This window comes from Myotis yumanensis, unplaced genomic scaffold, assembly GCF_028538775.1.
Source record: "Myotis yumanensis isolate MYYU_CA2020_CCGP unplaced genomic scaffold, mMyoYum1.0.hap1 SCAF_15, whole genome shotgun sequence".
NCBI classification, from domain to species: Eukaryota; Metazoa; Chordata; class Mammalia; order Chiroptera; family Vespertilionidae; genus Myotis; species Myotis yumanensis.
This window is the reverse complement of record NW_027223766.1, coordinates 54064284-54080451: the sequence shown is the minus strand read 5'-3', so window position 1 is coordinate 54080451 and position 16168 is coordinate 54064284. Positions and strand designations below refer to the sequence as shown.

The 16168-nt window shown below is 61.6% G+C and overlaps 1 protein-coding gene across 6 annotated transcripts in view; it reads right to left on the bottom strand.

Annotated features, from left to right (window-relative positions):
- MROH1 (maestro heat like repeat family member 1) overlaps positions 1-16168 on the bottom strand; it is a 40251-nt gene that overhangs the window by 4864 nt on the left and 19219 nt on the right. For 2 of the 6 annotated variants that reach the window (XM_070392543.1, XM_070392546.1), the window contains exons 16-34: positions 16052-16092; positions 15664-15805; positions 15225-15277; positions 14795-14902; positions 14103-14222; positions 13753-13875; positions 12905-13051; positions 12791-12817; positions 11769-11891; positions 11501-11580; positions 11291-11402; positions 11081-11176; positions 10424-10528; positions 8306-8441; positions 8089-8201; positions 7604-7756; positions 3977-4131; positions 1227-1392; positions 543-739 (exon numbers count right to left, since the gene is read on the bottom strand). In XM_070392543.1, coding sequence (XP_070248644.1) covers positions 543-739; positions 1227-1392; positions 3977-4131; positions 7604-7756; positions 8089-8201; positions 8306-8441; positions 10424-10528; positions 11081-11176; positions 11291-11402; positions 11501-11580; positions 11769-11891; positions 12791-12817; positions 12905-13051; positions 13753-13875; positions 14103-14222; positions 14795-14902; positions 15225-15277; positions 15664-15805; positions 16052-16092 — 2197 coding nt within the window. Of the gene's footprint in view, positions 1-542; positions 740-1226; positions 1393-3976; positions 4132-7603; positions 7757-8088; positions 8202-8305; positions 8442-10423; positions 10529-11080; positions 11403-11500; positions 11581-11768; positions 11892-12790; positions 12818-12904; positions 13052-13752; positions 13876-14102; positions 14223-14794; positions 14903-15224; positions 15278-15663; positions 15806-16051; positions 16093-16168 lie in introns of all 6 variants that reach the window. The other 4 variants (XM_070392540.1, XM_070392542.1, XM_070392545.1 and 1 more) reach the window with 3 other exon arrangements.

The following is a 16168-nucleotide window of genomic DNA, read 5'->3' as shown; positions in this document are numbered from 1 at the left end:
AGCCTGACCTCGCCTGTGCCCTGTCTCCTGCCAGGGCCAACGCCTGCTCGGCAGAGACCACAGGACCCTAGGCCCATGCGAGGGGGCGGGAAGTGGCTGCACACGCTGAGGCTGGGGGCAGCAGACCTGGGGGGGGCAGTCAGGCTCCTGCAGAACTTCTGCTGGAGGGGGCGGGGGGCGGGGGGCGGAGGACGGGGCTGAAAAGGCTGTGCTGGAGGAGTGGCTCCCTGCAGGCCCCACAGCACCCCAAACCCTTCCCAAAGGAGGCTCCCACTACACCTGCCTGCCCGTCCCCAGGGACTGCAGCGCATCCCAGACAGTCCCCATCCCAAGCTTTTCCGAGGAGAGGAGGAGGGACAGCCCGGAAGCTGCATTCCCAGGACAGTGTGCCCCTGCAGTGTGTCACCAGGGAGACACGGCTCCCAGGCACAAGCTCTCCCCCGCGGCCTGGCGCACACACACCAGGGCACCCCAGTGCGGCGCACTCACCACACGCTCTGCGCTCACAGGAAGCGCTGGGGCAGGAGCTGAGGGCCTGTTACCTGCAGGGATCGAGGGTCCTGGAGGCCAGCGCTGAGCTGCCGGCCCTCCGCTCCTTGGCCTGCAGGTTCCGGGGCAGCTGGACGCCCACCGTGCAGCTGACACGCAGCAGCAGCCCCGCAAACAGCTGGGGGTAGAGCTCGGTCACCGCAGGCCCGGACGCCGGAGCAGACATGACCTCGTGCAGCGCGCAGGTGGCCTGGGGACAGCGGCCACCTCAGGCTCACCCTCCCTTTGGGCCACATATAACGAGTGGAGGGCGGCCACTACAAAGGCTGGGCCCTGCCTCCTAGGACCCAGACTAGCCCACCAGAGGTCGGGGGTGTGCGGGGACCCGAGGGCTGCCCAGCTGGGCCCTTGGGGTGGGAGGAGGCTCAGGAGCCGTGTGCCCACCCGGGCACGGCCCCCGACCATCTGCTCTTGACTCCTCAGCAGAGAAGAGGGAACTCTCACAGCTGCTTTACTGTTGAAATCGCTGCCAAGCCAGGTTTATTTTTTCCGAAGGATGAAACAGAGTGGTCTCCCTTGGGGACCGACACCTGTGGGGCCTTTACGAGGCTGGGCTCTGAGCTTGCTGGCTCTGGGGCCCCAGGCAGCTGCCAGGTGCCTTGGGGGGCGGTGCCCAGACCACCTGTGGGTCAGCCCGCCAGTGAGCCAGGGAGGAGCAGGGAGCAGGCCGCACTCACCGCCAGGGGCAGCAGCGTGGCCACGCGGTCGGGGGTGCTGCTCAGCAGGAAGGCCCGGCTCTCCTTGAAGGGCACGTCTCTGCTCATCCTCTCCAGCAGCAGTCCCAGCACCTGGGCGCTGAGGCCGGGCTCCACCGCCAGCGCCCGCCACAGGGAGCAGGTGTGGCTGGGGCAGGGAGGGTGGTCACCGTGAGGCCACTGCCAGCCCCAGCTCCACCCCCCACATGCCCACCACACTCAGCTCCAGCCAGGGGGAAATGGTGCCCTGACCTCAGACCTAAACTCACACCTCCCCTGACCCCAGGGGTCCATAAACAGAGGGCCTCAGTGAGGCGGTGGGAGGGGTCCCGGGAGCATCTACAAAGCGTGCAGCACGTGACTGAAACCAGGCACACGGAAGTCAGCCTGTGAGAGAAGCGGACGCCCCTGCAGTCGGGGCTCAGACACAAAGGAGATGGCTCTGATGTCAGCGTGTGCAGAGGAAGTAACAAACCCAATACCTGACAGAGCGGGAAACTCTAAAAACGGAAGAGAAGCAACAGCCCTTTAGGAAGAGGGGCAGCGCTGCATGGTGGGCACGTGTGCAGCCTGGACGCAGCAGAAGGGAGAAATAGGGACCTGGAGGACGGATGGGAGGAACCAGCAGGACCCAGCGTAGGGAGAGGCCGCGGTGGGTCCAGAAGACAGAACTGGAGACAGGTCTACAGGCACTGACCTGGGTCCCAGGAGCAGAGAAAGAGACTGAAGAGAAGCAGGTTGAAAAGTGTCCAGAACTCAGGAAGCTCAGCGCTGCCCAGCAGAATCCAAGGACCCCTGGGCCCAACCCAAAACATGCGCAAGCCAGCGACAAGGGATGGCTCCTGCGCATCCCAGGAGAGCACGTGGCCCCTCAGACAGCTGGCCAGTGAGACTCGGGCCAGAGGCGGCACATCATCTGACACAGCGGTCACCGACTGGTGGTCCGTGAGGGCCGAAAGGTTGGCGGCCGCTGATCTCACACACACAGTGAAAGAAAACTTGCTAAACCAGAATTCCAAACGCTGCAAACAATAGTCAAGAAGGCAGCAAACGGAATACATTCCAGGCCCTGGCCAGTGTGGCTCACTGGGTTGGGCATCGTCCTGTGCACTGAAGGATCCGGGTTTGATTCTCAGTCAGGGCATATGCCCAGGTTTCAGCTCGATCCCCAGTGGGAGGTATGGGGGAGGCAGCTGATCGATTTTTGCTCTCACATCAATGTTTCTCTCCCCCTGTCCTTTCTTCTTTCTCAAAAAAAAAAAAAAAATCAAATTAAAAAACACACCAAACTAAACAAAAACAAGTACATCTCAGCTGACAAAGTGCAGCGTTTTCAGCAGCAGACCCTCAGCAAGCGAGCCCTGGAGGAAGCTCTTCAAGTGGGAGGAGAGTGAGGGGCCGAGTTGTAGAGTGAGGAGCAAAACCTGGTGGCCCCGTGGAAAGACGCACACGCCAACCAGGATGGCGAGGACACACCCAGGGGACATGGGCGGTGGGCAGATGGACGGCCCATCCCCTGGCACCCGGGCGGCCACACACTGCTGTGGGAACAAGGGGGCATGCTGGGCCCAATAACATGCTCCTCATGGACACTGAGACTGACCTTCACATGCTCCTGATTTTCTCCAACCACTGATAAGTGTGAGACTCGTTCTTAGCTCACAGGCTGTGTAAAAACGGGCACGTGAGACGGGGGGTAGGGCTGCACGTGGCAGCTCTGACCTAGGTCAGCCCATTCCTGTCCGAGCCGGGTGCCCACAGGACACCAAGTGACCAGAAAGAAAGAGCGACCGCGCATGCGCCAGAGACAGCACATCCCACGGGCTCCATCCACCAGGCCGCCCACGTCACCACGGGACCCTGTGACGACTCAGGCTCCTCCGTGTAAGTGACGCCCCATGAAAACTGAGGCCAAGGGATGGACGAAGAGCCACATGCAGACACGGACGGGCACCACCCAGAATGGCCACCCAGGAGCTGCGGGGACACCGGCGGGCGGCTCCATGCAGGCACCTCCCTTGTGCCCTCGTGGTCATTTTTAGAACGACCACTGAAGGGACAGAGGCAGAGTGTACAACCCCAAAGCAACTGAGTGGAACAGATGACGTTACAGCTGCGTCAGCAAGATGACGAGGCCCTGAGATGGGAGGACAGAGGAGGCACCAGGCAAGTGACGGCTAAGATGCGCCTCAACGCAAAACCCTCGCCAGTGAGGAGAGGTGCTTCGCCACGTGATGGCTGTGGAGCGAGCGCAAAAGCAAGGCTGACAGGACCCGAAACGCAAGGAGCACAGGGTCTCCAAGTGACAGTGGACCTCCATCAACAACGAAGCCAGCAAAGAAGGGAGCGCGGGCAGCAACGACCACCAATAGGGTGATGTGACGGAGGAGACGTGGGGGACAGGAGGACGGGCACCGATGGGAGCTCGGGAGCTGGGAGTGCGACACGGGGGACGGGAACCCCTTCCTGGCTCAGAGTGAGGGCCAGGCCCCAGGGTCTGCTCACAGATGGGGTGACACCCACAGAGACAGGCCAGGAGAAGTGATGGCACAGCTCGTGGCCGTGAGCCCAGGGTGCCCACTGAAACCTAGAGGGCAGGGTGTCTCCCCCTCAGGGCCTGGGGTCTTGCTGGCTCCCAAAAGGAGGCACCAAGTGCAGAGGCAGGTGTAAACTGGGGGCGCAGGTACCCCCGAGCCTGGTGCCCAGCCCAGCAGCTGGTGGACACCTGGTACCTGTCGAAGGGCAGGGGGCTGCCCAGGAGGCTGGTCACCACGGCCACGCAGTGCTGGGAGGCCAGGACATACACGCTGTGCTGGGCGGACTGCAGCACGTGCTCCTCGCGGGTCTCCTGCAGCCTGGAGCGCAGCACGCTCATGATCTCGGGCACCTGCGGGCGGTGGGCGCTGGTCAGACCTGGAAGCAGGCAGCCCGGGAGCCAGGTGATGTCCATATGGGGCCATGGGCGGGGGGGGGGGGGGCAGCCCAGGAGCTGCAGGGCCCCTTGTGGGGCTGGGGCCGAGAAGGGAGCCTGGTGCCCTCTGGATCTGTGTGGAGCACTGAGGCCAACAGGCCCCGACACTCTATTTAGGGTGTCCCAGCCTCAGGCGCTCTGACCAAGGAAAAGGCGGGCAGTGGGTGGGGATGCAGGAGAGAGAGGGGAGGCTGACGGATCCCCAGACTGAGGCTGGGATGGGCCCGGAGAGGGAGGGCCGTGGCCCCCACTGCAGAAGCCACGGGTGAGGCAACCAGAGTGAGGAGCCTCCTCAGGACCAGTGGGGCCCTGCTGGCCTCATCATTCTGGGTCCCCTGCCTTCAGCAGGTGCTGGCCCCGACCACAGGGACCCCTACTGCATGCTGCACACCTGGAAACACCTTGGTCTGAGGTGGAAACGGGAGACAGAGCTGCGGGGACAGGGCTGCTGGCAGGCGGTGCACTCCACCCACCGCTGGGTCCTGGGCAGGGCTGGCCAAGCCACCTGCCCAATTGGACCTCGAGAAGGCGCGGGCGTGGCTGACGTGAACCCTCCCAGGCCAGGCCTGCCTGCTCTTCCATGCAGTGTGTGCATGGGGTCCCCTCTCAACGGGCTGGCGAACAGTGACACCGCGAGTACAGAACGGGGACCAGCCCACTCTCCATGCCCCTTCCCAGAACCTGGGCATGGCCATGTCTCCTGGACCCGATGCCTCTGCTCTCAGCTCGGGCAGCGTGGCAGGGGCTGAGCCTGAGCTGTGCTTCCTGCTCAGGCCTCCTCCCGCCTCCCCAACAGCTGAGGTGAGGAGCCTGCTGTGTGGCCCGTCTTGCCCTCTGTTCTTTACAATGTGCTCTATTTTGCGATCATGGGTCACATGTCACCTGCTAGAACCACTTTTTCTGACCCGATGTCAGAGGAAGTGTCCAGGCGTCTCCTAGAGGTCCCCCTGCCAAGCTCTCTCACGCAGGAAGTGAAATGCGGCCCATGTGATCCCTGTGGGCACCAGGCACTAGAGGCCACGTCACTGCAGCTGAGGTGTCAGGAGGCAGATCTGCTAAGGATGAGCCTGGGAGTCAGGAACCCTGCTCGTGTCTGACCCTGAGCTGGAAGGAGATGGCTCGACAGCTTTCCCGCAGGAGCCCAGCAGCTGGCTCTGCGTGTGGGGCGCCTGCCTTTGCCAAGAACGGGGTGGTGGGGGGAGACCCAAAGTTATAAAACTCCTAGAAGAAAATGGGGAAAGCTTTATGACCCTGGATTTGGCGATGGTTTCTTTGACACCAACAGCAAAAATAGACACGGAACACATCTAACTTCTATGCATCAAAGGACACAATCAACAGAGTGAAAAGGCAACCTACAGAATGGGGAAACATACTTGCAAGTCGTACACTTGGTAAGGGGTTAATATCCAGAATATATAAAGAACTCATACAACTCAACAACAAAACACACAGCCTGATTTACAAGGAGGAAAAGGACATATGCACCAAGTGTGCCCCCGAGGTGGAAGAAGGAAGCACACCCAATAGACATTCCTCCAAAGAAGACATACAAATGGTCAACACGCCCATGAAAAGACGCTCAGCATCACCAACAGTGAGGGAAATGCAAATCGCAACCACAGGGGAGCCCTGGCCGCTGTGGGTCAGCGGTTAGAGCACGGGTCCTCAAACTACGGCCCGTAGGCCACATGCAAATACAAATATTGTATTTGTTCCCATTTTGTTTTACTTCAAAATATGTGCAGTGTGCATAGGAATTTGTTCATAGTTTTTTTTTAAACTATAGTCCGGCCCTCCAACGGTCTGAGGGACAGTGAACTGGCCCCCTGTTTAAAAAGTTTGAGGACCCCTGGGTTAGAGCGTTGGCCCGCACCCCACAGGATCTAGAGTTTGATTCCCGGGCAAGGGCATGTACCTGGGTTGCATGTTCAATCCCTGGCCCTGGTGGGGGCACATGTGGAAGCAACAAATCCATGTGTCTCTCTCACATTGATGTTCCTCTCTCTCTTTCTGCATTTCCCTCCCTCTCTTCCACGCTCTCTAGAAATCAATGGAAAAAAGTATCCTCGGTAAGGATTAACAAGAAGCCCACAGGAGAGGCCACTTCACACTCATCAGGACGGCTATAAAACAAAAGGGGCCATAATCAGTGTTGGCGAGGACGGAGAGAAATTGGAACCCTCACGCACTGTTGGTGGGAATGTAAATTGGTGCAACTACTATGGAAAACAGGATGGTGGTTCCTCAAAAAATTCCAAACAGATTTACCATGTGACCTGGAAACTCCTGGGTATCTACCCAAAAGAACAGAAAAAGAATGCAAAGAAGATATTTACACACCATGTTCACAGCCTTATTCTTAAAATAGAAGCTACGAGCTAGAAGCGACCCAAGTGTCTGCTGACAGCTGAAAGGAAAGACACGACATGGGACGCTATGAGTGCACCGGGGCCACCAATGGCCACTGCTTCCAGCTGGCCGGTCCCCCTCCACCTGCCCAGAGCCACAGGATACCTTCCTACTGCTCACATCTGACCTGGAAATAAATGCAAAATAAAATCCAAACCTTCGCCCAGCAAACCCCGACTGTCACAGCTGTGCCTTCGTCCCAACCTCCTGCCATACTTCCCCTCCCAGGTCCTGAGGCCACCACCACCCCTGCCTGAGTGCCCGTTCCTCTCCAGCCTTACACCACACACGGCCCTTCTGCTGCTCATCCCCATCAGCAAATTGCCTGCTCACCCCTCCCTGAGAAGCAGACATTTCGATACCCAACAGAAAACTCGTGTCCACAGGTATCACATACGGCTGCAAATCAGTAAGAAAGGCACAGACAACCCAGGAGACAGATGGGCCCAGCCTGCTGGCACGCTGGAGGAGCCAGGAAACGTGTGCAGAAACGGAACTAGAACTCATGGAAAGCCAAGGCACACCCACCAGAAAGGGGCCCACCCTCGCACTCTGGGGGCCACCTGATACTGGGAGCCCCCAACCTGCAGTCATTGTGGGGAGTCGCCCGGGCCAGTGTGTACCTCAGCGGCCTCTGGGTGAGCCTGCTGCGGGGCCCTCTATTCAGGCACCTTCGATCTCAGAGCCTGAGACCTCACCAGCTTCCAGCTCCACCCTCGCAGCATTTTGCTCCCCATTTCCTTTCCCCGCCTTCCTTTCTGAACAGAGTGACTTTTGCCAAATTCTAACCTCAGTCTTCACACAAAAGAGAATTTGTCCCTATTAGACCCGCAGGGGAAGGGGGCAGAGCAGGGAGGCCCCACTTACCCAGCCCCCGCCCCACAGATCTAGACAGACCCAAGGTCCTTGCCTAGCCACACCCCTTCCCAGACAAGCCCCGCCCATAAAACTCCGCCCCGCCCCCGCCCCGCCTCACCTTCTCCAGCAGCATGCTGCCCCGCTCCTTCAGCAGGCAGTTGATCATGACTGTAGCCGCTCGGGAGCAGTTCTTGTCGGGGTCTCCCAGACTCTCAAACAGGGTGAGCAAGAGGTTGATGAGCTGATCCGGCGGGAGGCGCTTCGCGATGATCTAGGAAGAGGGCTGTGCGTCAGCAGAGCAGAGGAAGGGCTTCCAGACATAGCACCTCTGGGCGGGGCCAGCGCCATTCAGCCTTCAGGTCCCTCCAGCCTCAACACCCTCTTCCTGGCCCTGCGCTGTCAGGAGCTCCTGCCGGGTGCCAGGGGCTGTGGTCTAGTCAGAGAAGCCCCAACTCCCCGCTGGAGCCTGGTGCTCCCATCCCTGTGCCCCAAGCCCACTGCCCTGTGCTGCACCCCGTCCAGCGCCCTGCACCCCGCGCCCACGATGCAAGTCCCTCCCAGCCCAGACCACGAGCGGCCGCCCTCTGTGGGTGCCTGCGGTACCTGAGCGATGCTGTGGCAGGCGTGGAAGAGGATGGCAGGGTCGGGGTGCACAAGACCGTCTCTGAGGGCGAGGAGCCGCTCGGCCACATCGTCCCGGTAGTCACAGGAGAAGCCTGCGGAGGCAGGAGGCATGTGGAGCTGGGCAGGACCTCCCTGGCCACCCGGGGCCCAGACTGCTCCTCATCCCTCCGGCACCTCTGCCCAGCCAGAGGCTCACCCTCGTAGCCCAGCTGGAGGTAGAGCAGGGAGTAGACACAGCTCACGGCCTCCTGGCGGGTGGCAGGCCACAGGTCCGCACACCGTGGGGAGAAGAGGCCGACGAGGAGGCCCAGGTTGTGGAAGGGCACCAGGGCCTGGAGAGGAGGGGTGGGAGGTGCTGTGGGGACACTGGGGCGGGGGGCAGCCAGAGAGGGGAGCTGGGGCCCTGGGGATGTAGGGGGTGGGCAGGTGCTGCCTGTACCACTTAGGCCCAGCTGTGGACCCAGCTCAGACCATACACAGTCTACTGGGGCACCTAAGAGGGGACACAGGGCAGGGCCAAGCAGGAGACAAAGATGGAGCCCCACAGGCAGCAGAGGGGGCAGGGCTCTGATGAGTCCACCAACCCCCATGGGAAGCCCCCTCCTCCAGAGGGCAAGTCCCACAGGGGAGGGAAACGGCAGGCCCCTTCACCCTCGCTGGTCCTGGTCCCGTTTTTCAGGGCGCTTTCTTCTCTCCTCAAACACTGAGCCTTGCGTCCTGCCCTGGGCCTTTCAACACCAGTTACGACCCCCAACTCACACCCCTCGGCCTTCCTGCCCCCTGCCCCCTTCGGGTCCTGGAGCCACCAGCCTGGGGATTCGTGGGAGGAGGGAGGCTGGAGTGTTGGGCAAGGAACCCTGGGGCCCGCTGCTGTTCTGACAGGTCAGATGTCGGTTACAGTTGGACGGGGTCCTGTGAAGACCAGGCACGAGAGCCCGAGGGGGAAAGCCTGGCCAAGCACACACAGAAGGCAAGAGCCATGGGGAGACCTGGCAGATCTGGCCACATGAAGAATGAAAGCTTGGGCACATTTTTAAAAAATAGTAAAACAGCAAGAGAAAAAGCCTACAATCACCCAGATTGATGGAAAAAAGGCATCTGGCAACCTCGTCTGTGCTCCTGATAAAAGTCCTCATTAAGACCTTGGCTGGGTAGCTCAGTGGGTTGGAGCGCCGTCCCGAATGCCAAGGCTGCAGGTGTGACCCCTGGTCAGCACACATACAAGCAGCATCCAAGGGACGCAGAAATCAGTGGGACAACAAATGGAGGGCTCACTCTCTCTCTCCCCTTTTCTCTCTCAAATCAATAAATTTCAAAATCAAAGTCCTCATTCAAATGTGTGGAGCATGAGAAAGAGTAAACGTGCCCAGCAGGTCAAGCCTTGGGCTCAGCAGTGAAACTTCCCAGGAGGGGGTGTTGTCTCGTCGTGTCCCGAGCGTGCTGGACGGAGAAGGGACGAAGGTGCAAGTACCAGAGGGAAAGCCAAAGCCCCAGCGTTTGAAAGGGGATATGCAGCCTGGGATGACAATCTGAGAAGCACAGGAAACTCGCTAAAAGCTCATCACAAGTAACAGAGGAGTCTTGCAAACTCCAGTTCCCTCCATAGCAACAATCAGCAGTACTTAGGCCCCGAGAACAGTGACACTGACAGCCACCGCTACCCTGGGGAGGGCTGGAGGCGCCCACCCTCACAGCCGCTGCTGGCGCAACCACTGTCCTCGGGTTCCGTCACAACTGCCACAGGAGTGCCAGGGCTGTGCCACAGGAACCCCAAACCACCTGGATGACGGCCTCGTAGGACACTGGAATTCTGGGAGAGCGCACACACGAGGTCCGAGTGTCTCACCAAACGCTGAAATGCACACACTGGCTCTCAGGCCGCTCCAACCACCCGCGGAGCTGTCCCCGTCTCCGCCTTTTCCCAACATCCCCTGTGGTCAGCTCCGTCTTTGCCTACCTGCTGCTTCTGCCTCCAAAGCCCTCATCTTCTCCTCTACACCCTGCGCCCCAGCACGCGTTCCCTCACTCGGGGACCATAATACACATCAGTCCTGGGTGACATGTGGGCTCCGTCAGACTGAACTCCGAGTGGCCAGCCCCGAGGACACTCCTGGCCCTGACCGGCCTCTGTCCACTGTCGGTGTGGGATGAGCCTGGGGTGGGGGCTCGATGACAGCCGGGAAGCCCGCTGAGTGCTTGGGGACAGGCGGGCAGCCGACGCAGGCCCCAACCATGGGACCCGGTAATGGGACGGCCAGGAAGGTGGGGGCGGAGTGTGGTGGGGGCAGCTGTGTGGTCACTGCCTGTTACTCACACTGACGTGCAGGTGCTCCAGGAAGAACTGCAGCAGACAAGCGCTCAGGCCCAGCGCCCGCACCCGCTCGTAGCCCCGAGGGGACTTGATCCACGGGCTCAGGTGCTGGGGAAGATGGGGGTTTCACACGGGTGCCCAGGGGGACAGCTCAGGAGGCAGGGGCCTGTGCGCAGTGGGCAGGTCAGCAGCCCTGCCAGGCCACCCTTCCAAGCTTCAGGGGCCAGCAGGCCACATCAGGGTGGGTCACCACAGCTGCAGCTCACCCCTGTCCTGCTGGCCTGGATCACACACATGGCCCCCCAGGTGGACCCAGAGCAAGCTGGGCCTACAGAGGGATGGAGTGTTGCCAGGGAGGGAGACAGCATGGCCACCACCTGCCATCCCGGCGTCTCGATGGCCCCAGACGATCAGAAGCTCACATCTGGGGCACCTGCAGGGTCTCTGCATCCCAGCACCATGAGATGAAGGAAATGCGGGAATGGGCTCCAGGCCCATCTGGGTGAGGGCCCACCCCACCTGCACACCTACCCACAAACCCCAGTTGCAAAAAGCACCAAATGGCCCCTGTGCTGCCCTGGGGCAAGGTGGGCCCTGAGAAACAATGGAGGGTTGGCTGCCAGGTACCCACTCCCCCGGACAGTGCACCCCATTGCACACCTCCACCATGAGCTGCAGACCCTGGGGGGTCATGTTCCGCCGAAGGATGCTCCTCAGCAGATCCTCAAGGGCGTGCATGGTGTCCAGGTACAGGAACTGGAGGGAGGGAAGGGGGCACCGGCCCACCAGTGACCACACCGCCCACCGCAGCCTCTTCTCTGCCCCCCACAGACATGGGCGGGGGCGGGGGCGAGGGGCACGTGGAGATACCTCCTGGGGGCCACCCTCCCCCTCGGGCTCGGGCGGCACAGCCATGATGCTGTGCAGACAGCTGTGGATTATGTCCGACTGCACCTGCTCTTCCAGCTCAGGCTCCAGGGAGCTGAGGGGTAAGTTAAGGGTGGGGTCTGTCCAGCCACACACACCCTCACGTGACCCTGTGCCCTCACCCCAGGGGCCCATGCCCAGAGGAAAGGATACACCAGGTGGGTGCAGGCGATCATGGCCTTCTTCCGAATGGGCGTTCGCAAGGAGTCTGGGGGCTCTGCCTTGATGAAGTCCTGAGGGGCAGCACGTGACAGCCCTGAGCCAAAGCACTGGCTCTCCTCCCCATCCAGCTCCCATCAGGCTGTGCCAAGTAGATGCTGGGCACTCACTGCACATGCCCCAGCCTCCCCAGACCCACCTCCCCTCGTCCGAGTCAGCGCCCTGCAGCCACCCCAGGCACGCCAGACCCGTGCGGCCTCACCATCATCTGGGCCACCAGCTCCGCCTTCCTCGTGAAGTGGAAGGAGCTGGCCTGCGCACTGCTGCAGATGGCCTGGCACACCATGCACACGCTCTGGACAAGGCACAGCTGCAGGCCCGGGTCCTGCAGGGACAGCAGGCTGCAGGAATCCGCCAACACCTGCTCCCCAGCCACTGCCCCTGGGTCCACAGGGCTGAGCCCATAAAGGAGGCTGCCCACAGCAAGAGACCAGACCACACGCCCCTGTTCTTAAGGGTTTGTCAAAGCCCAAAGGACAAGAGGGCGCCTGTGAAGGCTCCTTGAGGCACTCAGCTCTCTGCCTGGCCCAGGCCCTGAGGCCCCTGGTCATGGCCGTGGACAGGCCCTACAGGCAGATGGTGAGCTCTGTCCCATGTCCCCTGCATCCTGTGGCTGGAAGGGCCCCCGAGGTGGAAGAAGGAAGCACACCCAAAAAGAGCCCCACCAGATGGGGATGCCCCTGCCTGTCCCACCAACTGGCCTCTGAGGGTTTGGGGAAGGTAGTGAGGACAGCTATCCGGGGGCATGGGTGGTGCCCCCCCCTCTAATGGGCTGAGGGGGACAACTCTTAGGACAGCCCCGCCCCCAGCAACCCCAGGAGAACAGAGCGTCTGTCTTTGAGGCGAGGGCCCGATGGTCACAGAGGGGCTTCCGGGTTAGTGCCAGCGGTCCCAGCAGGAAACATGTTAGTGAGGCCAGGCCACTGTCGCTGGCTCAGAGCTTAGCCTTTTCCCGGAGCAGCTGTGAGGCCGGCCCGGTGAACATTGGGGAGCAGAGCCAGGAGAGGGACTGAGCTCTGCAGCTCCCTGCCCTGCCTGCCAACCTGCCACCACTACTCAAGGGGCAGAGGCCCTCTCTTCCCACTGCCATCCAGGGCCGGGCCAGAGCGCGGAGAGGCTGCTCCAAGGTACATGAGGGCGCCCCCCTGGCTCCTCCCGTGAAGCCCAGCCCAGCCCAGCAGAGAGAGAAAAGCACAGTCCACGCTCATCTCCTACACACTGTACCTTGGTCTCTACCTTTATTCCCAGAACCTGAACAACAAAAAGTGAGAGGCATTAAAATGTGCGATGCCAGGTCGTGGCGTCAGTGCCCGCCCTGGACGCCCGCCCTGTGCCCACCTTGGTGCTGAAGCACTGAAACATGTTCCGCAGGATGTCGGACTCGGCCCTGGCCAGCACCAGCTCGCGGGGGGCCTGCGCCGCCACATGCCCGTAGCACAGGATCAGCGTGCCCTTCACTTTGTCTATGTCGTTATCACTCCGGTCCTGGGGGGTGGGGGGCAGCAGGCCTCAATCACACAGTCAGCCCCCCTCTGTCCCGTCCCGCATCCCACACCCCACACAGGAGGCCTCCCACACAAGCCCCAAGTCCCTCTGGAAGACGGCAGGGCTGCCAGCAACATCAAAGGCTTAACCGACCACACCAGCCCTAGGGAGAGCCCCTCCATTGGGAACAGCAGGACAAGCCAGATCTAGGCTCTTTGGGCACCAAGGGACAGAGATCAAAGATCTGAACAGGGAACAAGGTGGGAGGGTCAAGCAGGAGGAAGCCGAGCCAGGGTCTCTTCTGTCCTTGGGGCCTGCCCACACCTACACACACTCAAGTGTGGGCGGGCCCCGTGCAAGCAGCCCAGCCCTAAGAGTCTGTGACTGGGACAGGCCTCGGGTGCAGGCACCCAGCCCTCCTGTAATTGGTTTTGGCAAGAACGTAGCCTCTACCGGCCACCAGGGGGCAGAGATGAACAGACAGCCAGGGGAGGCGGCTGGGGGAGGGCTGGGTGGCCCTTGTCACTGGCTGAGGGGGAACCCACACTCAGTCGCCCCACCCACGAGGAAGCAGAGGCTGGATGCAGCTCCCCACCCCACCCCTGGCCTGCAGGGCACCCAGAGCCAAGCCGCCCCACCACCCCAGACACTAGAACCCAGGCCAGTCCCACCAGACCTCCTCCCCGGACTGACTGCTGCACCTTAAAAATGTTGAAGATGCCGATGGATTTTCTGAACACATCCGACCTCACAAAGTCCTCCAGCTGGGCCAGGGTGTCGTCCAGGTGGGAGATGGCACAGATCCCAAAGCAACAGGCCAGGCCCTGGGGAGGTGCATGGGGCACTCACACCGGGCAGGGATAGTCAGGGGCTTGCGGGTGAGGACAGGAGGAGCATGCATTATGCATGCACACTGCACACACCATGGGGCTGCATCTGTGCACAGCACACACGTATGCACTCACACTCACTAGTGCCTAAGGGAGGACAGTGAGCACTGCCAGCCAGCCGTGGGCCCAGGGCTTTGGGGGTGGGGGTGGGGTGCTGGCACCTCGCGCTCGGCCTCCTCCTGGTATCTGGCTGTCTCCAGCAGCTCCTGCAGGAGTTTCCTCACCACGTCTTTACTGGAAGCAGCACCCAGGGTGGTCCCCACACATTTGTACAGGAAGTTCTGCAGCAAACCAGGGCGTGCACTGTGCGGGTGCCGGTGGAGGGCGGCCCGGCACTGCCAGCCAACGTGGGAGGGGCTGTTGGGAACCCGTGGTTCTGGCCACTGCCTGAGCGGGGAGTCTCCAGCCACCAGCCACTATGAGGCGGCTCATAGGCCTTCTCTTCTCAGCTCTGCCAGAGCCACAAGGGCCCAGAGGTGGGCTCAGGCACCAAGTGATGCAGAATCTAAGCCCAGGATCTTGGACCGAAGGACTATGCCCAGAAAACCCCAGCAGGCTATTCGCCCCCACTTTCCCAGGGTGCCCCCGACCTGGGCACCTTCTCTTGGACCCCTCTCATATCTTCCCCTGGGGCTCCCTCCCCCCCACACACACCTTCTCCTGGGGCTTCCTCCCCCCCCCCCCCCACCCCACACCTTCTCCTGGGGCTCCCTCCCCACCACACATCTTCTCCTGGGGCTCCCTCCCCCCGACACACACCTTCTCCTGGGGCTCCCTCCCCCACACACACACCTTCTCCTGGGGCTCCCCCCCGCCCCGCAACCTTCTCCTGGGGCTCCCTCCCCCCCCACACCTTCTCCTGGGGCGTCCCGTTGTAGCAGGGTAGCTGCTTGCACATCTCCAGGCTCAGCTGGCAGATCCATGTGTTGTCAGACACAACAGCAAGACTGTCCCGAAGGAACTGCAAGCAGGAGCAACAGGGAGGCTGGGAACTTGGCCTCCCAAAACAGGCTGGGGAGGGTGGTCCTGTGCCATGGTTCTGAATGGTGGTGGGTGACCCTTGAGTCCAGGCAGACATGCAATGAGTGAGGGTGCGGACAGCTCTGGGCCAGGCAATGGAAGACAGAAGGAGCCGTGGCCGGGCAGCTCAAAGCCCCTGTAATCTGTCCCTCCCCCAGGCAGGCCACTCAGTCAAGGCAGGTGTCACAACCCTAGAAAGCTACAGCTCCCCAGCTCTCCCCACCCAGGCTGGCCACACCTCAGGCTCTTCTCCCTTCTCTCACCACCAGCAGCTTTTCCTCCCATTCCTTCTGAGACAGGGTCTTCTCAGTATGTTCTGAAATGACAACCACCAGTCAGCCTGCCAGGCAGGACCGTCAAACAGACAAGAACGGAGTGCTCAGAACACCCAGCTCAGGCCCCGCCCAGCACCCCCACCTGGCTCAGGCCCCGCCCAGCACCGCCACCTGACTCAGGCCCCGCCCAGCACCCCCACCTGGCTCAGGCCCCCCCCCACCTTCCAGAGCACAAAGGAAACCCAGAGGGGCCCACACCCAGATGCTCCCGAATGACAGTGACACCAGCAGGAGCACCCTTGGGTCTCGAGACCCTCTCTGAACCCCAGTGGAGGCTACTTCTCAATTAGGGAACCCTGGTCCTCACAGGCCAGAGCTGCCCTGACAGGCATAGAGGGGTGCAGGGCCCCCACCTCCTGGGCCTCACCTTCCAGGTACTCCAGCAGCAGGGCGATGGTCGTCGCCCACCGCTGACCCAGCGAAGGGTGGATGTCCCGATGCAGGACGTTCAGGAGGCAGAGCGAGGCCGCCCCACGGCCACCCCCCAGGTAGGGGCTGGAAGACACGGTCTGCAGAGGTGCAGGCGGGAGCTCGCGGCTATGCCGGACCACAAGGCCACCCACGAGGTACTGGGGTGGAGGCAACAAGCCCCCCAAGACACAGCTCCCCATACCCAAGTGGGATGCCTGTCTGGCCCCCATTGCGAGGCAGTGTTCTTTGCTCGGCCATGACAGCGCCGCGAGCACCGGGGACCCAGGGACAGAGGGGAGCGCCCACTCCTCTCCCGATCCCTCGGAGGGAGCCGCATCGCTCACCAGAAGCCTCGTGGCTATGGCGTACGGAGATGGCAGGGTCACTGCAAGAGAGACAGGACGCTCAGAGGCGCTTCCAGGGAGAGGTGGGTGGGGGCGGGGCTAACGAGGGGCGGGGCC